At 49.7% G+C, this 26,325-nt stretch overlaps 1 protein-coding gene and 1 non-coding gene across 6 annotated transcripts; both read left to right on the forward strand.

The window, feature by feature from the left end:
- The first annotated feature begins 9,198 nt into the window (after window positions 1–9,198).
- COPZ2 (COPI coat complex subunit zeta 2) lies at window positions 9,199–19,327 on the forward strand. 5 transcript variants are annotated; one of them, XR_006061203.2, is made up of 10 exons: window positions 9,563–9,693; window positions 10,345–10,419; window positions 12,052–12,133; window positions 12,802–12,893; window positions 13,342–13,397; window positions 14,098–14,175; window positions 16,139–16,190; window positions 16,790–16,828; window positions 17,476–17,591; window positions 18,999–19,327. XR_006061203.2 is itself a non-coding variant. In XM_060395563.1 (9 exons), exons 1-9 carry the CDS (start codon window positions 9,583–9,585, stop codon window positions 17,527–17,529), a joined length of 639 nt encoding a protein of 212 aa, XP_060251546.1. In that variant the 5' UTR covers window positions 9,563–9,582; the 3' UTR covers window positions 17,530–19,327. The 5 variants fall into 5 exon arrangements, 4 of the variants coding, with proteins under 4 accessions (XP_060251547.1, XP_060251546.1, XP_027830450.1 ...); XM_060395563.1 differs by having other exon boundaries at window positions 17,476–19,327; XM_027974649.3 differs by lacking the exon at window positions 17,476–17,591.
- On the forward strand, window positions 10,041–10,109 carry MIR152 (microRNA mir-152). Its single transcript, NR_107948.3, has one exon. It is a non-coding gene; the product is annotated as a microRNA mir-152 (primary transcript).
- Window positions 19,328–26,325: the final 6,998 nt, after the last annotated feature.

Below are 26,325 nucleotides of genomic sequence, written 5' to 3' on the forward strand. Positions count from 1 at the left end.
ACCGGTTTCTCAAGACTGACATGGTCCCTGGCCCAATAGGCATGTAGGCCCGCCCCGCGGCGTGGGCCCACCAATAAGTGGGGCGAAGGCCACAGCGCCCGGCGTTTGGGACCCCTCGGCCGTGCTTCGGCCGCAGGCGGTATTACAGCGTGGGCATGGAGTGAAGTAAACAGGCTGAGCGCTTCCAGTGCGTTCTTTGACGGGTATAAGGGCTTAGGGCTGGGAATGGGAGGTGGTATCACCGCCGGAGCGCGGAATCCCCCCATTGAGGGTTCCCATGGTGACTTGCAAAAGTCCAGTGAGACCTGAGAGGCCGAGGTAGGGCACAGAGCATGTGTTTCGCGTGCTGTGGACGCTCGTGCCGCCATTTTGGGTGCTGGTAGCGGAAACCGCTCTCCCAGCTTCCGCTCCATGCGAGCCTGGCACTAGGCCCTTTGCCAGTCAGGGATCGTTGCGCCCCATGTCGTGTGCAAGTCGTGTGGACGGGTTGCCATGACAGTGGTGGGACGTTGGGGATATGAGCGATGTGGCATAATTGGTGGTTTTCGTCACGATACAAACACCTCCTGTCTGCTCCACCCCCGCCTAACTTCCCACGTAGGTTAGTTTTGCTTTTCAGAAACTCCTCAGTTTCTAGTGTTCTCCAGTCTCTTCTAATCAACATCTTTGATTTTCGAACGTTGGTTTACTCCAGCATCACTTTGGGGAGTTAAGCTTGCACATTTTGAGGCATCACACCAGAGTTTCTAATTCGCTTATCCTGCTGTGGCAGCGTGATAACCTCGCTCGTTTAGTAAACGACCCATAGTGCTAAGACCCCTTTTAGACAAGCACTGAGTTGGAGTTCGTAGTACGTTGTTCCTAGCTGTGGGACAAAGAGGCGATCCCTTCTAGGGATCTTCTCCCTAGAAGATCCTGCTAATCTCGTGGGCAAGTCATTGGTCCTTGTACAACGAAGGACAAGGCCAACTGATAACTCACTTGATGAGGTCGAGTCCATCACATGTTTGGAGTTAGGCAACTAAATCTGGGATGGTTCACAGATTATAGATCATTTTCACTATACAGAAGTATAACCGTTGAATTCTCTTAAAACTGCTGAGCTAGTTACCCATTTCAAAGATGGATTCAGAGAGCACATGTTTTATTTTCTCGTTTTACTATTTGTCTTCCAGAAAATGCTAGAATATGAACTCCATTGAGGACTAGAATTTTTCTGTATTAACGGTTGAATCTTCAAAGCCTAGAACTGGGCCTGCAATAGTAGACACTTAATAAATACTTGCTAGGAGTTCCTCAGGGGTCTAGTGGTTAGTGACATGGGCTTTCACTGCAGTGGCCTGATTGGAAACTGAGATCCCACAAGCCCACAAGGTAGCTATAAATAAATAAATAAAATCTGAAGAAAAAAAAAACCTTGCTGAATAATTGAAGGAGAACTCAAGCAGTCCTGTGATTAAAAAGTTCTTGTTAAAAACAAATTAATCCTTGGAGGAGGTGTGGTTTTGGAGGATATGGCATATTATCAAGGAAGTGGATGGCCATTCAGCCCCTGAATAAGACCAATATTGGATAAAAATGAAGGAGAAATTAAGGTGAAATCAGTAACTCTAAAAATATATCAAGGGGGTTGAGAAGAAAATATTTTAAAACCAAAGTATTAGAAGATACCAAGGCTAGACTAAAGTTACTGGGCTTAAATACAAGACTATTTTGAGAAGATAGGAGGGACTGCATACGAAGAGTGGCCATCTGTTTCACATAGCAAATAGAGAACAAATTTAAACCTTGACACAGTTCTGAGAAGACAGCTGAGCAATCTTATCTATGGGGAGTCAGGGAACTTTAGCACCAACAGAATTGAATGTGTTGGACAGTCTGTATTTTCCAAGTTTCTTTTGAGCTGCACAGTAGGGTACCAGGTGTCTGGGATGAAAAATAAGGTCATTAGTACATGTAAGAGTAACATGAAATCTAGATAAATGTTTACTGAAATGGCAGCTATGGTTGGGAAAGCTACACCAGGGACATCACATGTGATATTCTCACATCACTGTGGAAGCCTTAATTCACTTGGTCACTTTTTAATCACTCACAGGCTTTGCCCTCTTACCCATTGTCTCCTTTCCTTTCTCTCCTTTCTGGGGTCTTGGGTCTGGAGAGAGTTGCAGGCACTGAGGATAGGAGGGGCTCCTCGTTCATCCTTAGAGAAGGGGTGAGAGAAGTGTGGAGAGGTCTTTTGTTTTGAACTATCCTGTTCATTCTCTTTTTGCCTCCCAGCTTCAAGTACTATGTTTAAATGTGTATAATAATTATTTGAGCGTAAAGTGGGAGAGAGCTGAATTGGGAACTGTTTTGCTAGTAAAAGAATGACTAGGGGTAGTCAGAAAAAGTTTTCTGCTTAGCGGTTACTGAAAAGGTGGGAAGTAAAAAAGGAAAGACAAAGAATTGCTGGCCCATTGCAAGGGCTAAGGAAAATCGAGATGTAGAGACACTGTCAGCAGCCGGTGGTGAGGCCTGGCAGGGTGTGGGCGCCCAGGATATTTAATAGTACTCTATGTAGGAAGTGGAGATTGAAAGACTGTCTTGTCTTTCACTCTGTCTATAGAGTTTCAGATCAAGTCTGAGCAGGTGCAAACCTCCTTCCCAGAACCCACTCATTAACCTTGTAAAATCCAGGGTGTATCCTTCTTCACCCAGGAAGCCTCCCTCTCCCCCACATCCCCCCCCCCCTTTCTCTGCCTGGAACAGCTGTTAACAGGACAATTACCCAAGAAGCAAAAGAAAGATCCCGTGCTGATGTGTCATCAGTCCTGGTATATCCATTAAATCAGACCGAGAAGCCCACTGGAAAAAGTGAGCGCATGCACGCACTCCCTGAGAAGAGAGAGGCTGAAAGCCACCAGCTGAACCAGGCCTTGCTGAAGAGACTCCATCTAGACTGCTCAGGAGAGAAGGCAGTGGGAAGCCAGGAAGCTAGTTAGCTCTAATGCACAGGAATTCAGGGTCATACAAAAAGCCAGCTATCCCTGGATATCCCTCCTTGCCCCAGTGATATCTGTGTTGACCCACCTTCCTCCCTGGGGAAAGTTCTACTGCGCAGGCATCCTCCAGTCAACCTCCCATGATGGCTTCTGCCAAGAAACCCTGGGAGAAGGGCACGTGGGAGGGCAGACTGGCTGCCTCTCGAGGTTCTTCTGGAATAGCAGGAATTGCTTTTTCCCCTAAGGGGAAACTCAAATCTTTCTGCTCTCTTGTGGTTTCCTTTCTTTAAAAATGTTTTTAAATGATGTTAATCTATATAAATATTTTTCACCCCCCAACCTCAGGGGAATGCTGAGATTTTCTTACAGCCCTTCTGAGAGATTCTAGGATCACACCCTGTCAATACTAAATGTTACCCTGTTTTGCAAGGAAATCAATTAGTTCTCCAGCTAATCCAGACATCTGGCCCCCTTTCTTACATGGTAAACATCATTAGCAAGCTTGTTACCATTAAACCATCAAAAGAGGTTCTACAAGCCAGTCTTCCCTATGTACCCCTCCCACTGCTGTCTTAGAATATTGCTTCTCAACCCTGGCTGCACATTAGAATCACCTGGAGAGCTTGTAAAAATTATCAGTGCCCAGGTCCCACCCCCAACCAATTAAATCAGAGTCTCCCAGAGCAGCCCTGGGCATCAGGATTCTGTAAGAGCTCCTTAGGTGATTCTTATGTGCAGCCAGAGGAGAGAATCACTAGCTTGGAGCAAGAATCCATGTTGAGTGAAAAAGAACAGCAGTGCTAATCATGGGCACAGACTCGAATCACCACCTGACTTTAGGATATGTTTTCTCCATCCTGACATGTTCTTGTCCTGGACCTAGCCAGTGAAAATGTTTCACTGATCATTCACATCTTGGTCTAACATTTTATGAAGCTGAGTTCAGTGGTCCTTGTATGTCTCACTATGTTGTCTCAAACAGTGTTGGGTAATTCTCTTTGTGTAGCTCGCAGTGTGGCATGTCACAGTCAGCGAGGTGTTACTGTGATGTGGGAAAGGTGGGTGTGTTAGACTCAGCTGCATTAAAAAACTTACTAGCTGGGCCCTCCGAGATAAAATGGAGATAATATACATATTCACCCAGTTTGAAAATCCGATCCTATGTATAAAGCCACTCATGCATGGGTAGAGCTAAGGGTGAGGTTCCTTTCTTGCCCAGCTCTCTCTCCAGCCCACCTCACAGCCTGGTTATCCCAGAGAAAACCAAACGTCGAAGATATGAGAGCTGTCCTTAGATGGGTCAACTGGAAATTCATCCTGCAGAAAAAGGATGGAAGCTTTCATTTTTTTCTCTGGGGGATGCCACAAGCACATACAACCACACCTCACATTGCACACACACCTCCCCCTCTTGACATTATAGCAGGAAGGAGAGAGAGAGGCTGTTACCCAAGGGAGCTGTTTCTTCTTGTCACACAAGAACAGATGCTGAAATCCTAGGACAGACAGCACTGAAATGTGGCAGCAGGAGGGTGAGTCAGAGGAAATGGAATGGTCTTACCTCCAAGACACAACCAAGGCCCAGAGGGAAACCTATCTGAATCACTAGCCTCCTGGAGACTCCAGAGAGCAAGGACATACGTGTGTGGGTTTTCAGGACCAATTCTGAGTCCAGCTTCTCCCCTGACCTCAGCAGCTTAGAGATGCGCGCAGCACCTCCTCCTAGCACAACCTGCTCCCCCCACCCCCAAGGAAGGAGAAAGCCGGGAAGCAGCAAGCCGCTTTCTTTTTGAACCCAGCTCTGGCTTCTTCATTCCGAGAAGGCTCTCCAGCAACTTCTCTGTTGCGTTCGCATGCTTCCCAAGTGCTGTCAGCCTAAACGTGGGGTGATGTTCTGTGGGGGCCATTGCCCCAACACCATTCACACTGAGCTTGTATGTTTACACAGAACCCCCATTAAAGGGGTGCCCCAGGATGGAGGGGCCCTCAGGAGGGAAAGGGATCAGAGGAAGGAAAGGAGTCCTAGGTTCTCTGTTGAGGGAGTTCACCGAAGAGTCATCGCTGGCAGAAATCTCTTCCTTGAAAAGTTCTATCTGAGCGCTCTGGATTTACTTACTTCCCAGGGCACTTAAGCAGTAAAGCAGTCCTGATGATGTTAACAATAGTAACCCAGGTGATGAAGGTGGTGATGCTGAGGACTTTGTGGTGGTTCCTAAGCTTCTCTCCCCAGCCTCCTCTCTCATCCCCAGCCCCTCTGTCCTCTCAGCTGGTCTCCTGTAACTGACTCCTCCCTCTTTACCGGAAGCCACACCTGCTAAGTCCCCAGTCTTCTTAGGTCTTCCTAGATCTCCTCTCTTCTGCAAGCTGACTCTCTCCCACTGTGGGTACCATCCGTTATACAGAGGCTAGAAAATGCCCCGGAGGCTTTTTGGTGCTGTCTTTGTAAACGTGAACTAATAATGGACTAGGTCACAGAATATTAAAGCATGGAAATAATCAAATCAGGATTTTTAATAACATATTGACCTGGCATGATCATTGACATAACGTCTGATGATCTGGAATCCAAACTAAATACTGTCTTTTCCCGCATTATACCAGATAGCATTGATTAATGTTCATTATTATAAGTCTGGTAGCCTGCAGGGAAGATCTGGGTGTGCCTTCTACAGCATCATAAAAAGACATTCAGTAGAAGTTTCCACAGATGTCTGTGTGGCTTTTCCCCTCATTTCCTTCAGCTCTTTGCTCAAGTGTCACCTTGAAGGCTTTCTCAAATGACCCTAATGAAAATGGCAATTTCCCCTGCCTCTCCCCAACCCCTAACATTCCTGATACCCTTTCCAGATAAATTTTTCTTCATAGTATGCACGCATGCTAAGTAACTTCAGTCATGTCCAACTCTTTGTGACCCTATGGACTGCACCCCACCAAGTTCCTCTGTCCATGAGAATTCTCCAGGCAAGAATATTGGAGTGGGTTGCCGTGTTCTTCTCCAGGGGATCTCCCTGCCAGGGATCGAACCTACATCTCTTAAACATCTCCTGTATGGGCAGGTGGGTATTGCCACCTGGGAAGCCCCTTTCTTCACACAGTACTTATCACCAATTCAAATATGACTATTTTATTCACGTATCTGTGTACTGTGGGTATTGCACCGAAATGCATGCACACACACACAAATACTTGAATAAGCTCCATGAGAGCAAAGATTTTGTTTACTTTGGCTGCTATTGCGTCCCAGTGACTAAAAAAGCAACTGGCACATGGTAAACACTCAATAAATATTTGTTCAGCACATAAAATATGGTTTCATTGAACCTGTCATGTGCCAGGCCCTGTTTGGGGCACCAGGGATTCCGCAGGCACATTATCTCTATTTCTGTAGGACATAACACCTGGTGCAGAGAAGGACCACACATGTTTGTAAACAAATTAGTAAAAATGGTATTTAGAAATTAAGTACAACAAAAGTAGGGTGCTGAGACACAAAGGGACAGCAAAGACCTATCAAGTTAGAGTTGGTGGTTGTTAAAAAGGGCCTCTTGGTGATGACACTGAAGCTGAGATAAATGAGATAGCTTGATACTATTCAGCAGAGGAAACCCTCATAAGTGAGCGGGGTACCCAACATAAGATGACCTGAAGAGAAGAGTGGAGAAGAAATTCTTGGTCTGAAACCTGGGTTCCACCTCCATTCAGCTACTGATTAACTAAAGGATCTTGAAAGATCACGCAAACTCTGAGTATCCCTTCCTTAAAATGGGGGTGAGAACACCCACCTCATAGGTGTGAGTTATATAATGTACCTTAAAGAGTTTAACTATAAAATGCATGCCTATCAGTTCAGTTCAGGTGCTCAGTCGTGTCCGACTCTTTGTGACCCCATGGACTGCAGCACAATAGGCCTCCCTGTCCATCATCAACTCCTGGAGTTTACTCAAACACACGTCCATTGAGTCGGTGATACCATGCAACCATCTCATCCTCTGTCGTGCCCTTCTCCCACCTTCAATCTTTCCCAGCATCAGGGTCTTTACAAATGAGTCAGCTCTTCGCATCAGGTGGCCAAATATTGGTGTTTCAACTTCAGCATCAGTCCTTCCAATTCAGGACTGATTTCCTTTAGTATGGACTGGTTGGATCTCCTTGCTGTCCAAGGGGCTCTCAAGAGTCTTCTCCAACACCACAGTTCAAACGCATCAATTCTTCAGCACTCAGCTTTCTGTGTCCAACTCTCACATCCATACATGACTACTGGAAAACCCACAGCCTTGACTAGACGGACCTTTGTCGGCAAAGTAATGTCTCTGGTTTTTAATATGCTGTCTAGGTTGGTCATAAGCTTTTCTTCCAAGGAACAAGCTTCTTCTAATTTCATGGCTGCAGTCACCATCTGCAGTGATTTTGGAGCTCAAGAAAATAGTCTGTCACTGTTTCCATTGTTTCCCCAGCTATATGCCATGAAGTGATGGGACCGGATGCCATAATCTTAGTTTTCTGAATTTTGAGTTTTAAGCCACCTTTTCCCTCTCCTCTTTCACTTTCATCAAGAGGCTCTTTAATTCTTCTTTGCTTTCTGCCATAAGCGGTAGTGTTATCTGCATATCTGAGGTTATTGATATTTCTCCTGGAAATCTTGATTCCAGCTTGTGCTTCATCCAGTCCAGCATTTCCCATGATGTACTCTGCATATAAGTTAAATAAGCAGGGTGACAATATACAGCCTTGATGTACTCCTTTCCCAATTTGGAACCAGTCTGTTGTTACATGTCCAGTTCTAACTGTTGCTTCTTGACCTGCATACAGATTTCTCAAGAGGCAGGTCAGGTGGTCTGGTATTCCCATCTCTTTAAGAATTTTCCACAGTTCGTTGTGATCCACACAGTCAAAGGCTTTGGCATAATCATAAAGCAGAAGTATATATTTTCTGGAACTCTCTTGCTTTTTTGATGATCCAACAGATGTTGGCAATTTGATCTCTGGTTCCTTTGCTTTTTCTAAATCCAGCTTGAACATCTGGAATTTCACGGTTCACATACTGTCGAAGCCTGGCTTGGAGAATTTTGACTATAGTGATGGGTAAATGCCTGCTGCTGCTACTACTAAGTCACTTCAGTCGTGTCCGACTCTGTGTGACCCCATAGACGGCAGCCCACCAGGCTCCCCCGACCCTGGGATTCTCCAGGCAAGAACGCTGGAGTGGGTTGCCATTTCCTTCTCCAATGCATGAAAGTGAAAAGTGAAAGTGAAGTCGCTCAGTCCTGTCCGACCCTCAGCAACCCCATGGACTGCAGCCTTCCAGCCTCCTCCGTCCATGGGATTTTCCAGGCAAGAGTACTGGAGTGGGGTGCCATTGAAGTACTGTTAATTTCCCACTAGCCTTGAAGATTCTGAAGCTAAAGCCCTCTAGTATACTTAATGGGTTTCCCTAGTGACTCAGGCAGAGAAGGCAATCGTGACCCACTCCAGTACTCTCGCCTGGAGATTCCCATGGACAGAGAAGCCTGGTAGGCTGCAGTCCATGGAGTCGCTAGGAGTCGGGCTCGACTGAGCGATTTCACTTTCACTTGTCACTTTCATGCATTGGAGAAAGAAATGGCAACCCACTCCAGTATTCTTGCCTGGAGAATCCCAGGGATAGAGGAGCCTAGTGGGCTGCCATCTATGGGGTCACACACAGTTGGACACGACTGAAGCGACTTAGCAGCAGCAGTGGCTCAGGGGTAAAGAATCTGCTTCCTATGCAGGAGACAAGAGTTCATTCCCTGGGTTGGGAAGGTCCTGGAGAAGGAAATGACAACCTACTTCTGTATTCTTGCCTGGAAAACTTCATGGACAGAGGAGCATGGGAGTCTACAGTCTTTGGATTCAAAGAGTCGGACACGACATAGTGATTAAACCACCTAGTATACCTAGGCCAAAGGAACCAAAGCATAGCAAAGCCTGATGCCATTCACAGGCGGAACATTTGTACTGCTGGGTATCTGTCTCATTTCAGATTGTGTCCGTGTCTGCAGAGGTGTCCAGGCGCTATGGCTGCCTTCCCCAAGTCTCGGGAGAGGCATGGGAGAAACTCTACTGCACAGAGGAGTCTCTCTAGAGCTGTCCTCATCTGCTCCCGCTGCTAGGACCTGTCTCTGAAGTCCAAAGGATGACCTGATGTGTTTGTGCCAACAGTACCTACCAGGAGTCCAGAGACAAACTGGACTTTGCCTGTGTTTTCTGATGGCTTCAGGGCAGCCTGTGGACGTCGGTGCAAACCAAACCCACAAGCCAGAGAGAAGGCAGGAGGGGGAAAGGAGGCCGTTCTTGAGACAAACTGAGGACACAAGGAGCTCTGGGCTTTGAGGGGCCGAGGAGGGCGAGAGGAAGGAGAGCCAGGGGAAGGAGAGCTGGGGTGTGAGCGCAGGGCGGAGAGGGCGGGAAGGGAGAGGAGGGAGGGCGAGGAGGGAAGGGCCTCGGGGAAAGGAAGGACACGCGCGGAGGGGCTGAGAGGGGCGGGCGCGAGGCCGGCGGCCGCCGGGGAGGAGCGGCGGCGGCCCGGGGGGCGCGGGGCGGGGCGGGGCGGCGCTGTCAGCGCGAGGCAGCGAGCGGAATGCAGCGGCCGGAGGCCTGGCCACGTCCGCACCCGGGGGAGGGGGCCGCGGCCGCCCCGACTGGGGGCCCGGCGCCGCCCGCCCGAGCTGGGGAGCCCGCGGCGCTGCGGGTACGGAGCGGGCGGCGCCGGGGGCCGGGGGGCGCCAGCTCGCGGGCCGGGCGCCGGGGAACTTGCTGCCGCCGGGACCGGCCTGGGAGGGGCGGCGCCCGCGCGGGCAGAAAAGTTCCTCCGCGCTGACTCGGGAGGAGGCCGGTGCGGCGTCCGCGTGGGCGAAGTTCTGGAGCAGTCGGAGCGGGCGGGGACGGCTCGGCCCGGCTGGATTGCGTCTCTCCCGGAGGGCTAGGGAGCGCGGGGCCGCCCCGGCGGCGGGCTGACGTGCGTGCTTCTGGAGCCCGACGGGCCAGGGCGCCGGGGGCCGCTGGAGGAGCTCGGCGCCGCTGTCCCCCCGGCCCAGGTTCTGTGATACACTCCGACTCGGGCTCTGGAGCAGTCAGTGCATGACAGAACTTGGGCCCGGACGGACCTTCTGCACCCAATGGGCACAGCGCCCACCCAGGGCCTGCAGTGGGACATCTGCCTGGGAGGGGAGCGGGCACCCGAGTGGTCCATGTGGCATAGGGTTGGGCCGAAACCAGCTGTGAACTTTTGGGGCTAGGGTCGCTGGCCTGAGGATGGACTCTTGGGATCAGCAGATCACGTAGAGCCGATGACAGGGGTCTGCGCTGGCTTAGGGGCCAACAAAGCTCTCCCCCGTGTCAGTTGCAGGAACCTTCCCTCTACACTATCAAGGCCGTTTTCATCCTAGATAATGACGGACACCGCCTGCTGGCCAAGGTAACCTCCCACCCTCACCGGAGGGCCCCTGAAGACACTGTGCCACAGGCCCAAGTCCAGAAGTCCCCACCCAGCTGACTCACCTGGCAGGAGAGACCCCACTGTGGGCTCTGCAACACAGAGCAGCTCAGCTGAGACCCTTCCAAAGGTCATTCTGTCCATCCTCCTGCCTTGTCAGAATGCTGGCCCCCAAAGAGGGGGAGGGGCTGTCTCTTCTGTTTCTACTCATGTTCCCCGGAATGTCTTCTCACTGTCCTTTGCACTGGCCTGGGACCCTGGATACCTGGTCCCCCAATTCTGAACAAGTACCCTCTGCTTTGCTTTTACAGCTTGGTAAACACTAAGGATTTAAAACATAGGATTTTATAGACCAGATTTTAATCCAACTCTTTCATAAATGAGGAAAAGGTAGTCTAGAGAAGCTAGAGTTGCCTGGAATCACAGGTACTAATATCAGAGCAGGGATCCAAACTCTGGTATTTTGACTTGAAGCTCAGGAGGATGATTCTCTCTGCACCAACTATTCAGTTATCTGGTATATATGCTAGTGATCATGGCCGGACAAACCAAACTAGAATAATCCAAAAATAAATATCTACCATCAACACAATTAACTATAGTGGGGCTGTGACACCTAAACTAGCTATGAAATGCAACGTAGACTTTTTAGATTGTTTAGATTGTTTTTAGACTTTTTAGATTGAAACTTCTTGTCTTCATGACATTGCAGGGAGCCTGTTCATCACAACAGTGGCTGGCAGGGAGACCACTAATTTGCCTGCAGATGGGGCACTAGGTGGCAAAATCTACATTCAGAAAATGGAAGCTGAGCTGACCGTCCCTTGCCCTAGCAGATGGTCAGAGGTAGCTCAGCAACCAAAGGTTCCAGGGCCTCCTCCCAGCAGATCACATCCATGTGCAAATGCAGGAACTGAGTCAGAGAGACAGTCTTATCAAACCCAACAAAACAGCATTGATTTCCTTAGGCAGTGTGTGCCAGGAACTCTGCCTTAGATAGTTCATCTTCACCGTAGTTGTCATTGTTGTTTAGTTGCTATGTCGTGTCAACTCTTTCGACTGTAGCCACCAGGCTCCTCTGTCCATGGGATTTCCGAAGCAAGAATACTGGAGTGGGTTGCCATTTCCTTCTCCAGGGGATCTTCATCATAATCCTGTCTGAAGTCAGACTATCGCTGCCATTGCATCCCAGCTCTGTCCCTTAAACTGTGAGGTGTCAGGGAAGTTACCCCATCCATACAATGTGGATAATAAAATAGCTGTTATGATATTATTGTGGTAAAGAGCCCCTGGTTCTGCCTTCTTTCCTGTAGACTCAGGTTAGTGTAGAAACAGTGTGGCTAGTGACTGCCCCAGCCATCTGCTGAATGCACAAAGGTCTCCAAGAAATCAGGACAGGACTCCAAAGGCAGGCCTCAAAATTCCTCTACTTTTTATGACTCTCTTTGCTCAGAATTTGTGTTTAGGAGGAAATAGCAGACAGGCATAGAGGGCAGTCAAGAGGAGAGGGGGCATGGCAGCAGGGTCCCACTTGGCCAGCACCCTGCCACCCATCCAGGGAGAAGCCAGACCCTGTGGAACGGCTGTCACTTTTTCTCCTTCCCTTCCTCCTAGTATTATGATGACACATTCCCCTCCATGAAAGAGCAGATGGCCTTCGAGAAAAATGTCTTCAACAAGACCAGCCGAACTGACAGTAAGTGTCCTCATCTTCCTTGCGCAGAACTCTCAGATGCACACTGTCATCTCCGCCTGGACAGAGCTGTCCCTGTCGGCCTCACATACCCACAGGCCATTCCCTTTTCTTCAGAGGTGTTTTTTCCTCCCCTTCCCAGCTGTTCCCTTTTCTCTTCTGGTGAACCTTCACCCTCCTCCCCTTCACCAGCACACACACACCCCCGCTACTGCCACCTGCTCCCACCTACCTGCTTCTGGCATGCCTGGACTCCTTTCAGTGGAAGAGGCCACCGCCAACCTGAGGGTCAGAGGCATTGCACATGGTGGGTGAAAGGTCAGCCTTAAACCAGGTTTGTTGACTTCTCAGAATGAGGCAGTTGGGTGCTAGGAATGAAGTAGAGGGACACTGGTAGTGTCCCTAGTGCAGGTCTTTCCAAGGGTTCTAGTCTTTGCAAGGATTCTTTTTTTGTTTGGCCACTGCTTGTGAGATCTTAGTTCCCAGACTGGGGATTGAATTCGGGCCCTTGGCAATGAAAGCACAGAGTCCTAACCACTGGACTGGACTGGAATTTCCTTTGCAGGTGTTCTTGGGAAGAAGAATGAAATAGGGGGAGAGGTGCAGAGCTGGAGATGGGCAGGAGGGATCAGGCAAAGGTGACCAGAACTGAGACCCCATTTCTCTTCTAGGTGAGATTGCATTTTTCGGGGGCATGACCATCGTCTACAAGAGCAGCATTGACCTCTTCCTGTATGTGGTGGGCTCATCCTACGAGAATGAGGTGAATTCAGGAGGTTGGGGAGACAAGGAGGGTCTCTCTGTGGGGGAGTGGCTTGGAATCTGGGGAAGAAGCTGGGCGGCTCACCCTTGGTATCCCTACTTCTAGACTCTAGGGAACTGGAAGCCTCCAGAATGGTTCTTTCTGAAACAATGCATATCCATGATACTCCTCCATTCCTTGGGTACCAGAAATGGAGTCCTCTGCCGGGAGTGTCTGTCTCTGTTATGCATCACTGGAGAAGGATGTATTCAGTGTCCTACAGCAGGCATTCCAGCGCTTCCCAGTTCAAACACAGGGAGGGACCTTCTCAGGTCAAGTTGCAGCCAGGCTCCAGCCTTGTCCTCCCTAGAGAGGGGCAGCTGTCCAACAGTTAGGTTCTGAGGTTTCCTCTGGCCTTCTCAACCTCAGTCTCTCTCGTTTTCCTCCTCCTGTATCCACTCCTCACCAGCTGATGCTCATGTCTGTTCTCACCTGCCTGTTTGAGTCCCTGAACCACGTGCTAAGGTGAGTGAGGTCCTCTGTCCTCCAAGGCTCCCATCCCCCAGACCTTGGTACATCACAGGCAGGATGGTTCCCTGCTTTTTCCTTAAGTCTCCACAAGATGAAATCTGGAGCCAGAGCAACTTCCTGCAAGGCTCCTGCCCTTTACCTGATCAAACAATAGTATGGCCAGAAGATGAAGTCTGGAGAAGCTAAGTGATTTGCCTGAGGTTACAGGTTGTTTCTATCAGAACCAAGATTCAAACTCAAGGTTTTTTGACTTGACGCTTAGGGTAATTTTCCCTCCATTCCCATTCAGTGATCTGGTATCTACTCCAGTGATACCAGTGGCCTGGGTAAATCAAACTCGGATAACCAAAAATAAGTGTTTTCAGTCGACATGTGTAACTATAATAGCACTGTAGTACCTGAAGTGCTTTAGGGTGGAAATAGCATCAGTGCCCAAAAGTGGCGGGGGCGGCGTGGGTGGAGTTGAGCATGAGGGGCTGAAGGAAGCAGACCCGTCCTCTGCTCAGGAATCCCTTGCCCAGGTGCTACCCTCACTCCCCTTGACATCCTCGTTCCCTGTGCTTGTGGGGGGACAGGGGCTGGAGGGTGGGGAATGAGGCAGTCTTTGGAGAGAGCGCGTCCACCTCACTAAGGCAAGGACCCGGCTCCTCCCGGCCATGCCACAGGCAGGTTCCAGAGCTGTGTCTTCTTTCAGGAAGAACGTGGAGAAGCGCTGGTTGCTGGAGAACATGGACGGAGCCTTCCTGGTGGTGGATGAGATTGTGGATGGCGGGTGAGGAGTGGGAGAGGAAGAGGGACTGGTCAAGAACCCTCACAGTGGGAGGTGGCCTTGAGGGTTCTCAGCTCTAGGTTGCACCCAGCATGTTGTTGGCTCTCTGGCCAGCTTCTCCCTCCCTTTTTCCAGCATATTCCCTGTGATCCCACCCCCCAACCCCACTCATGATGATGGAAGTTGACTTCAATGTTAGCCAAAGTCAAGCACGCAAGATAGTAATCTGATGTCAAACTATGGCTGACTGTTGACCAGGCAAGGTTTTAGGGGAATGGTTTGCTCTCCAATGCCCAGGAGAAGCAGGCAGCACAGACACCCACCCTTCCTGGGAAGACTTCATTCAGGCAGAGCCCTGCGGCAGCTACACCTCTCGCTCTTAGAGGTTCACTCCAACATCGACTGCATGCATGACCTGGGCTAGTTGTTTATTTTCCTTACTTTCCCCAGCTTTGAAATGGAGACAATAAGGAAACTGCCTCAAAGGATGTGGGATTAAATGAGGTGATGCAGGTGGAGTTCATAGTTCTCCTTCAGTAAATCTTGTCTCCTCTTATTGGTTTAAGATTATAATCTTAGGAAGCTGGGAGCTCTTATGAGAGGTTGGTTAGTGAATTTCTATGGGGGGATTGGGCAATATTCAGGGAGAAAAAGAAGTTCTGGCTCTGGGGCAAAGAATAATGGAAACGGATCGCCTGTGAGACATCCACATGCCTGTGATTACATGCATTTAATAGATGAGGAAACAGAGGCTCAGAGATTTAAGTGACTTGCCCAAGGTCACATGACTAGGAGGTGGCAGGGCCAAGATCTAAACTTGTGCATGTTTCCAGAGATTGTGCTCTTCTCATGGCAATGACGCACATTGCTGGGGGACAGGGGCCCCGGGAGATGGGGGGCTGTGGGCTTCTTCCTGCCTTCCCTCCCTCTTTTCCTCTATGTCTGTTGACTGTCTGCTGCTGCTGTTGCAAGGCCTTGTGCTAATTGCTAGGACTCAACAGTGAGGGAAATAAGACCAGGTTTTGTGGAATATAAAAGTTGTATATAAAATTTGGTGTGGAACTTCTTCAAGAAAACACAGTTACAAATATAAAATGAGGTGCAGGGCCTTCACAAGGGAGATTGTAAGTTTTATCAGCTTCCCATCTGTACCTCTAGAAGGCCCAGTTTTTGGCCCCCTTTCCCTCCAGTGAAAACAGGGAAGCATTTGTGGAAGCAACATTTGGTCCTGAACCTTGGCCTGGAATTGTCGCTCTAAAGGACCTCTGGTGCGGGACTTGGGGCTACAAGTGCCCCTGTGATGAGCCTGGGAGAAGGTCTCAGGAAATGTTTGTTCACTTCCTTCAGCCCTATAGGAGGCCCACTGGGCGAGGAGGAGCAGTCACTCAGTTCCTGTGGACCCTTTCTCACCCACAGTGACCAACTCTTCCCCCCTGCACACCCCCCAGGGCATCATCAAAGAGTGCCAACTAGCCGAGAAATGCCTCCATAATTGGGTCTGTCGAAAGGGAAGTTTAAAAAAAAAAAGGGAAGGTAGATTCTGATTTTGCAGTTCCGTTTCTTTCATGTATAGCACAACCCCATGGCAGAAAATAATAGTGAAACCAGATAGGGACCCCAGGGGGCTTCTCGTCCTTCACTGCATCTGAATCCAACCCTTCATCCCAGAGGTGAAGTGAACTTTCTAGAACTCTCACTTTTTAAGCCCCTGCTTTTGCCAACCTGATCGATCTAGACTGGACTGCCCTGGCCTGATCTCTCAAGTGTTTGCCCAGTAATGACAAAGTATGTGAGAATCAGGGCTCCATGGTGAGGGGGAGTTCTGGCTTGAGGAGTATGGGCGGGCCAAGTACCTTGGAAGGGAGATGTTGCAGGATATGGCAGGGAAGCAAAGGGCTTAGCAGGGAGCAGAGTCCAAGGAAAGCATGGGGCTGATTTTCTTCCTCATTTCTCTCTCACTTTATAGCGTGATTCTGGAGAGTGACCCTCAGCAAGTGATCCAGAAAGTGAATTTTAGGGTGAGAGTCATCCTGCATCCCCCCTTACTCCCATCCCCTCCAGGCTCCCCTTCCCATCCTCTGTACCTCCGGTCTTCCCTGTGTCTGGGCAAAGGGAACCCAAGCTCCTCTAGCAGAAGCAGCCACTGGGTTGATGCACTTCTGAAGGGGAGCAGCAGTTTGGAGGGATGTCAGCCAGTAAAAGAGATCTCTGTCCTCTTCCCTTGGCCAATTATAAATACCTCACAATCCTCCCTGGTGAGAAGTACAGACTGAGGAAATAAATCCTCACAGAGACACCTGGTGGCTGCCTTGCCTTGAACTTGGCCTTGGAGGGGAAGAGATGGAATCTCCCCACCCAGTTTGGCTTCTCATGTCTAGATGAAGCCTTTCCTGTCATTTTTAATCCCCCTCACTCTCCACCCACCATGTCCCAGAGACATCCCTGAGGATGCTGGCTTCCAAGGGCTCTAGAACTTCCCCTGAATGATACACATGCAGTTCTGGATCCCCTGATCACAGCATCTGCTCACCACCCACAAGCCCCTTTCTCTCACCTGTCTTTCTTCACCCGCTACCCTTGCCCTGGCCTGACCACCTTGATTCTGCTTCCCCCATAGGCGGATGACAGCGGCTTGACTGAACACAGTGTGGCCCAGGTAGGCCCTCTCCATCTGCCTTGGCCAGAGATGGGCTAAAGGGAGGAGAACAGAGCATCCCAGGGGGACCCAGTGGGGCTTTCCAGGCAGAGAAGTCAGGGATGCAGGAAGGAAGGGATGACTGTGTCAGGCCACCTCTTGGAGACAGTCCACTGGCGGCTGCCAGGGTCCCCATGGTAATGTGGAGCTTGGGTATTAATAAATGATGATGCCTTCCCAGCAGTTCACCTTATCTCCTAGCTGGGTATAGTTGGGTCAAAGCCCAGGAGGAGCTGCCCACACTGGAGATGCCTGGATCACTTGTTCCCCAAGCAGTGTGGGGGCTCAGGCCTCTGGAAAGGATCCCAAATAGGAGTTTTCTTCTAACCCCTGACCCCTGCTCTTTAGGGTCCACTCTGAGGTTGTTAAGGGACACTTAAATCCACCATGGGATCTCATTCTCACCGCTGGCACAGCCAGTTTGGGCTGCACCTTGTCCCTGAGTGACCTGAGTGTGGAAAAGTCCATGCCCACCAGTCCCCTGCATGGTCCTATCTGAGGGTGCATGTGGGACAGGGCTGAGGTTTCCAGATCTACAGCCTGACTGGTTTCCCAGCTGCCCAAACTTCCTACTTGTCAGGCTTGACCTCCATTCTGTCTACCTGCAGGTCTCTCTGCCCAGACTAATCCTGCTTTTATGGAGCTTCCTGCCCTGGCACTAACTTCCTCGTGCTGTAGTGGCCAACGCTGAGATGGGCCCATGCCATTTCATGTGGGGCTCCAGGTGTGGTGCCCTTTGCTGTACCTGCCCTTCATGCTCACGCGGCCTCTCCCTTCCCCGTTGTCCTTGCCTCCTCCTACCCTGATGAGATGAATGCAGCCGCATGGCAATTTTCAGGGCTAAAGAGGTTAAGGGGCAATGAGCAGAGCAGATAAGAACAGGGGCGCTGGTGTGAGTCGTCCAAAGGATGTGGCGTTCTGCCTTACTACCTACAAGCTGGGTGGCCTAGCGCAAGATATTCTACCTCTCTGGGCCTCGAATAATCACAAGTGAAAGTGAAAGTGAAGTTGCTCAGTCGTGTCCAACTCTTTGCGACCCCATGGACTGTAGCCTACCAGGCTCCTCTGTCCATGGGATTTTCCAGGCAATAGTACTGGAGTAGATTGCCATTTCCTTCTCCAGGGGATCTTCCCGATTGAACCCGGGTCTCCCGCGTTGTAGACAGACGCTTTACCGTCTGAGCCACAATAATCGCAGGACACTCCTTATAGAGTTATTATGAAAATTAGATGAGCTAAAGCACGGAAAGCTCTTGGCATACATCCTGTTTTCCATGGGGGAAAGAATGAAGACATAGCACTTTTAATGGAATTCTTGAGTAAACACCAAGGGATGTGCAGGTAGTGAATGGGAGATGAAATAAGGAGAAAGGTAGATCTTCTCTGAGAACTGCAGGAGGACTCCAGGTCCAGGCTGTCCCTGAGAGAGGAGGGGGAGTGGGCAGGAGGAAGGGACATACAGTGTGGGATCAGCCTTCTTTGGGTGGGAGTGAGGCTTGATGGCTGGAGGGACAATCTGAGGGACATAGGTGGGGTCCGCACTGTGTTTGCATGGTGTGTGCACAGTTGCATGGATCTGTGTAAATATGGGGCTGAGGTGGTTTCACAGCAGGATATGAAAGTGAACACATCTGAGTGCAGGTGGCCTTCAGCAGAGCCTGCCCAGGAGTCCTTTGCCAGCTGTGCCACATCAGCAGCAGCTTGGGGTGGGGTGTTGAGGAATTACTGCCAGCCAAAGCTAGAGCTAGGGGTTTGGTGAGGTGTCTGGGCACAGGAAGTGTCAGGCCTGGGCCCGCCTCTGCCTGGACGTGGCACTGCGGGTGGAAGCTTGCATGGCATGGTGTGGGTGTGGGGGAGACAAGGCTGCTGCCACACCCAGGGCTGCAGATGCTGGAACCAGAGGGCAGGCTGGGCCAGCTCCCATCTGGGCTGGTTGCTGGCTACAGCCAGTTTGGGCGGCTCTTTCCATCTTGATGGCCCAGCCCCCCTTAAAGCAGGCAGAGATGAGCTGCTGCCACCTAGTGACTGGGGATTGCCAGGACATGTATCCCCCCAACCTGCCACTGCACTGTTAGTGCACTTGAATTCCAGCCAGTAATTCTCTCAACCTTCCACACCCCACCCTACCCAGGTTCTTCAGTCTGCCAAGGAACAAATTAAATGGTCGTTACTGAAATGAAGGCTGTGCATTCCAGGCTCCTGCCCCCAGACCATTCCCCCAATCCTAGCAAAAGCACAGAAACCCCAGGGAACATTAGAACCCATGCCCTCCCAGAACTGACTCCCGAGGTCTCCGGCCAGGGACTTGAAATGCAGAGATTTGGCTTCAATACTGAGTCACCCCTTCTCCCTGCCCTGGCCTGCCCTTTGGGCATTGAGAACCAGCTGAGTTGTCTTAACTCACACCTTAGGCATCCCTGGCCCCAGAGCCCAAATAAACCTGCTTTTGTCTCCTGCCAATGGTCTCTTTCTCTTTTGGCCTGGGAAGTGTGTGTGTGTTCTGATAAGGGCTTCTGCACACTGAGGCATCTTCTGGATGCCCAGTACTAGGTGTATCTTTGTGGTTGTGTGACTGGGGAGGAAGTGGGTAAAGGGAAAGGAGCCGATTTAACTTAAGTGAGGCGGTGTATGATTGTGGAGGGCTAGATATGATTGTGACAGGGTGAAAGAGTCGCGATGGGAGAAATAGTGCATTTGGGAAGAAAAGAGCAAAAGATACTACACACGTGGTGGCCGCACTGGTATTCTTCAGCTCACTTTTTCCATTCTCAGTCTCCAGAAGGGAAGGGCGTAAAGGTTTCCTCTGGACAAACTGAGGAACAGCACGCCTGTTTTTCTTGGCTTGCTCGGGAAGTTGCGCGGAAATCCAATGCTGGCATATATCCTGGGTACTAGAGCGCTGCAAGCCTGGCTAGGCCCAGATACTGGGGGTGAGGAGACACCGGCCCAGCTCCCACCTTGCATTTGTGTCCAGAGCACCTAGCGCGCCCGAGGGTGAGAACTGCAGGTAAGGAGAGGGATCCTACAGGCAGATGGGAAAGATGGAGTGACTTTCGGGGGTCACGACTCCTCTTCTCTCTCCCTGTTCCAGAACCTCCCCTTTTTCCCTTTTCTGCGTGGCGTACAGAAGTCCCTGAGAGTGTTGATAACTTTCCGATCCAGAGCCAACTGCAGATGCAAGTTCACGCCCCGCCTTGGCTCCGCCCCTAGGCGCCCACCGCGGCGGGGAGCCGGGTCCAGCGATTTTATCCACGATCCTATAGCGCCACCTGGAGGGAAAGGCGGGGAACGCGCTCCCTCCGAGTCCCGCGCCCTCTGCTAACTCCGCCCCCAGGGTGGGACAGACCCCTGCTCCAGCTAGTTAATCGCTGGCCTCCAAATTTAGCGGCAGGGCGTTGCCCTAGCAACCAGCGGGCGGGACCGGCCTTGCGAGCTCCGCTGCAGGCACTGCTCATGAATTTCTGCCTGCCGCTGCTGAAAGTGACAGACCCTGGGTGTTAGTAGAAGCGGTCCCTGCGTGTCAGCAAGTCCTACATTATAAAAAAAAAACAAAACTCTCTACAATGGATATTTATAAATGGGCCTGCCTACTTTTGTAATTAGAGAAAATAATAGTTATATAAACAGATTATAAACACTTTGTACACAACCATTCCAATAAATAATGCAACCCTGAAAAAAAAAAAAAAAGACTGTGCAGTTAAGTGCTGTAGAGTTCAGGGGCCAGTGTGGCGACGGGAAATGAGAGATTTTCCAGAAATACTTTGGCTAATGTTCGGCTTCATCCGGTGTCCGCTCCATCCACCGCCTCTAAATGACCGCAAGAACCGGAGGGGCAAATTCGCTTCCTAGTAACCCTTCGCGCCCAGCTGGGTCCTGCAATTTCAATTGTGCAGGGACTGGAATGGGAAGGCCCAGCACTTCAAACTGGCTCACCGAATACTGTGGACTATGCGGTGCTTGCCCATTTTACGGAGAGGCACACCGAGGCTCTGAAAGGTTAGAGTATTTACGACAGTTTCCACAGAGCCAGGACCGCTGGAAAGAGGCAGCTTTGTCACGCTCCCAATCCTAGGGTCGTCCGACCCGCTCGCCCACACAGGGACTACACTGGATTAAGAGGAATGAGTAGAGGGGCCCTGGTAATGCGGAGAGGCAACCAGAGAGGTGCCCTTGCCCTTTATGGCCAAAGGACTCTGGGGAGAGGGGCTGCAGCGAAGCAGCCGACCCACGCCCTCGGCGGGGAGGGGGCAGCTCAGAAGGTTGCGCGGAACCTCGGCGGCGGGGGCAGGGATCCGGGAGGTCTGGGGAGCGCTGGCAGAATGGGGGTCCAGGACTCCAAGTTTGCAGGCCTGGCTCTCCCGGGGCTGAGGCGGACAGGCCTACTGCACCCCCAGCCCCTTCTCGGCGCCCGCAGCCCCGCGGAGCCGCCAGAACCGCGGGCTTGGTTGTCTGGCTGGAGTTCTGCCCGCTGGCCCTGCCTCCCCCGCTCCCCCGTGTGTGCGCGGCCTGGGGCGCGCAGCACGCGAGGGTGGGGGCGCCGTCTGCTCTCAATTCCTGGGCTCCTTTCTGCCCTCGTGGGCTACCCCGCGGGTCTCGAGTATCTGTGGGTAAGGGGCTTCAGGGCGCCCCCTTTCCTCCTGTGAATTGGCACCGGGGACGTCAGTAACCCAGCCGGAGGGCGCACACTGAAACACTGGCCCGGGGCTCAGATGTAGGGGGGACGCTATTCACACCTAGACCGAGCTAGGAACACAGAGGTAGCACCTCCAGGCCCTTGGACCCCGCTTTAAACGACACTGAGCCGGCGGTCCCCTCTCTGGCTCCGCTCGCCCTTTGCTTTCCGGCCATTGGCTGGCAGAAAGGCTGAGCTGGTCGGATTGGCCCGTATCCAGACAGTGATGGATGGCTCCCCGCTGACTGGACCTCGGCAGGGAGGGTGTCTGCTTCGTGGCTCAGTATGGCAAAGGCGGGACCAGACAGGCCTGGGAGTGGGTTGGTGGATGAGCTGGAGATCGGGTTAAGGATCAAACTTTCGGTGCTCTTAATCTCCCTTTAAACTACAGAGGGGGGAAAAAAAAATCTTACCCCTGATTTCTCATGGATACTCTCTAATTCCGGAACCTGATGTAGGCAAAATTGAATCATTTACCCAAAGTATTTTGGGCACAACCCTACGGACCTCACTTTCACTCCAAACTGGGCCTCCTTCATTTAACGATATTCGCGCATTCCTTTCGTTCACTCAAACATTTGAGTGTTTGCCAGGAGCCGGGCAGTAGGGAAAGAAGGGAGGGAGACTGATAAGCAAGTGATTGGGCCCAGAGGTGGCAGTGGGGTGGGGTGGAGGATTGAAAGGAGAAAAGAGATGACAGATATTTCAAGGTAGAAATAACTTTTGCAATCAAATTGTGTTCTTTATTTTGATCTGAATGGTGTTAAAAATTCAGTTTGTGCTTAAGACTTGTTCTTTCCTGTAGGTATGTCATACTTCATGACAAAATAAAAAATAAATTAATCAAATGGCTGCCAGATTGTACTCTGTCATCAACATATGTATGGTCCTTATCTGCTTCCTAATCTCTTCCTCATCTCTATCAACTAAAACTGGAAAACGTCTTCGATGAGGATCCACAGAAATGAGAGTTATTGTGAAATATGTGTGGACCTTATATTGTACACACAGACCAGTGAGCTATCCCTCAGAACAGGTTCTTCAGTAAGAAAAGCAGTATTGACACAAATAATAATAATAAAAGTAAAATAATGTTTCTTTTGAAATAAGTCATTTCAATAGATATTTACTAATTGGCTGTTCCAGTTCATCTTGAAAACAATTAGAAATGTTGACACAAGAGACTATTTCTGTAGTATTTGGTAGAAAGAAGTTGGAGAAAGAGACACCGTAAAGGGAGAAATAGTGTAAGCAAAGCAAAGCAGAAGAGAATCTGTCTAGGGAACTGCAGGTAGGCACATGTAGCTGGAATGGAGGCTGTGAGTCTCTGTGGGGAGGCCTGGATATGTTGAGACTTGAAACTCCTCACTAAACAGGTTGTGACGGGATCAAGGGCAGCGTTGAATGGCATGCTAACTAATCATTGCCATTTACTGAGTTGACTAATCTGCGCTCCTTAGAAATCCTACTATCTTCAAAACAGGCTTACCAAGTAGATGCTGTTAAATTTATTTTTACAACTGAGGGCCCAGGAATTGGGATAGTTTGCCTCAGGGCACAGGTGAGATTTAAACCCAGGCTGGTCTGACTCCATTGTCCACTGCTCTTGGACTACAGAGTCTGGTTTGTATTCTGAAGGTGATGGGGATCCGTTAAAGACTTTGAAGCAGTTAAGTGATACCAGCTCAGTATTTTGAACAAAGAACTCTGCCAGCAATATGGAATGCTTATCGAAAAGGGAAATAAGAATTTAGAGTCAGCATAATACCCACAGAAGGCAGTCATTTCATTATAGTCCCTTTCCATTCTTTATCTAAACAGTGCCATCCAGCTTGATGACACATCTTGTCACCAAACAGCCTGCAAAAGTCCACTCAGTTTGAAGAGTTAGTGCTTTTGAATTAATTTAGATAATTGCAGGCAATCATTCCACAAAAGGGCTTCCAAAAGGACCGTTTTGTTAGGGAAAATGATTTCACATTTATGTTCTGAATGGCATATTAAAAAGTAATAAACTGGACTTCCCTGGTGATCCAGTGGTTAAAAATCTGCCTGCCAATACGGAGGACACGGTTTCGATCCCCGGTCTGAGAAGATTTCCCCCATACGGCAGGGCAACTAAGCCCGTGTGTCACACAACTGAGCGCATGTGCTCTGGAGCCGGGGCTCCACAATAAGAGAAGCTGCTGCAGTGAGAAGCCTGGGCACCACAACCAGACAGCAGCCCCTGCTCTCTGCAACTAGAGAAAGCCCACGCAGCAACCAAGACCCAGCACAGCCAAAATAAGTAAATAATAAAAAATTTAAAGTAATAAACCAGTTATTACCAGTGGGAAGAGGAAAAGGGGGAGGAATAAAATAGGGGCAGATGATTAATAGGTACAAATTACTATGTATAAAATAAATAAGCCACAAAGATATATTGTACAGCACAGGGAATACAGCCAATATTTTATCATAAGTATAAATGGCGTATAATCTTTCAAAGTTGTGAATCACTATATTGTACACCTGAAACTTCTGTAACATTACACATCAACTATACCTCAATAAAAAAATTTTAAAGTAATAAATCCACTTTATAGCTTATGTATTTGGTGCCCCCTTATCACCCTCACCTACATCCACTCTAAAAACAGACATACATCAAATGAGAGAAAAAGAAATGGCATGAGAGATGTGACTCCTTTTGACCAGGCCCACAATTTCTCTTTATCCCAACATCTGACTTTTTAATTAAACTTTTTATTTTGTATTGGAGCATAGTCGATTATTAACCATGATGTGACGGTTTCAGATGAGCAGCAAAGGGACTCAGCCATACATATACATGTATCCATTCTTACCCAAACTCCCTCCCATACAGGCTTCCACAGAACATTGAGCGGAGTTCCCTGTACTACACAGTAGGTCCTTGATGGTTATTCATTTTAAATGTAGCAGTGTCAGTCTGTACCTGTCCATCCCAAACTCCCTAACTATCCCTTCCCCTCATCATTCTCTCTGGCAACCTTTTAAGTTCATCCTCTAAGTCTGTGAGACTGTTTCTGTTTTGTAAATAAGTTCGTTTGCATCAAGTCTTTCTAGATTCCACATATAACATTATGTCATATGATGCTTCTGCTTCTTTGTCCAGACACCTGATTTTTAAGGCATTGAAAATACACATCTTATTCTCCTGGCTGCAGTGAGCCCTCAATCAGGGAAACTGAGGATAGAAGAAAACTTTGAAAGTCATGAAGGCAATGTCCCTGCCTCCAGGCAACAGCTTCTTAGTGATTGACAGGGATTCCTGGGGTGGGTATGTTGGGGACATATGGGGACATATTTGGAGACATGGGTTCACTGACAGAATGATTGAAAGAGACCGGCCTCAGCTGCTCTGAGTCTGGATGGATTAGGGATCATCCCTATCCCTCCAGCTTCCCTGGTGGCTCAGCTGGTAAAGAATCTGCCTGCAATGCAGGAGACCCAGTTCGATCCCTGAGTTGGGAAGATCCCCTGGAGAAAAGAATGGCAACCCATTCCAGTATTCTTGCCTGAAAAACTCCATGGACAGAGAAGCCTGGTAGGCTACAATTCATGGGTCGCAGAATCACACACCTAACCCACTACCCCTCCAGAGGATCCAGCCCTATGTTCAGAAGGTTAGAGGGCTCCTGGTACAGTATCTCCTGAGAAATGGCTCAGAAAGGGCAGAAATCAGAACTTGGTTATGGGGAAGCGGGTGAGATTTTTTAAAACGTTGAAAACCAAAAAAATAGCTGTGTGTTCTCTGAATGACTGCAAGTAAAATGAACTCTCACAGATCTGTCCAGAAGATGGCGCCGTAAGACCAGCTCCACATCCTTCCTTCCTGGCCGCCGGGGATCAAGATGAGGCCTTTGGAAAGGCCGGCAGGAACCAGATCTAGCTGAGCTCTGCAGTCCATTCCTAGAGATGCCCTCCACCACAGAGCAGAACGTGGCCCCTGTCGGTGGGGTGGGCGGACCTTGAAGGGATGAGAGGGTGAGAGACCCTAGGAACTAGGGGCAGTTATGCTGAGAAAACAGGGCCCCTGATGAATACAGTGTCCGCAAAACCAGACCTCTTGTCCAACACCCCAGATTTGACTCCATTCAGCTGGAAGTTGGGGGTGGGGGCTGAAGGGCTCAGACAATGAAGAAAGCCTAAACTTTGAGATAGGGAAAGGAAGTTGGGTGATTTTGGGAGAAGAACAGCTGAGGAAAGTGAAACTCAAAAGATGATTTAGTCAATGTCACAGAGCTAAGAAGTGACAGAGCTGGGTCAGCAGTAAGGGTTCCCTGAAACCCTGCTTACCTCTCCGTATCCTTGTGCTCTCTGCAGAGCCCCCAAATCTAACATTTATACACAGAATTCCCACAACAAGGAGTGCCTTCCTGGGCAATTAAAACAAAATAAAAAAAACAGGGCTTCTGGATTCAAAACCCCAATACAGGTTTTCTTTGCACATTTTCAACCAGATTTATTGAGATATAATTTACACACACTGAAATTCACAAATTTTAAGTCTACATTTCAGTGAGTATTGACACCTGTCCGTAGGTAGGTTGTACAGTTTCTAAGTACAATAACTCCAACTCCAGGGAATCCCCGATAGTGGTGGTTTTAGTTCTACTTCTTAAATTTTTTGGCTGTGCCGTGGGGCATGTAGGATTTTAGTTCCCTTACTAGCGATCGGAGAAGGCAATGGCACCCCACCGCAGTACTCTTGCCTGGAAAATCCCATGGACGGAGGAGCCTGGTAGGCTGCAGTCCATGG

This window comes from Ovis aries, chromosome 11 (genome assembly GCF_016772045.2).
Source record: "Ovis aries strain OAR_USU_Benz2616 breed Rambouillet chromosome 11, ARS-UI_Ramb_v3.0, whole genome shotgun sequence".
NCBI lineage: Eukaryota > Metazoa > Chordata > Mammalia > Artiodactyla > Bovidae > Ovis > Ovis aries.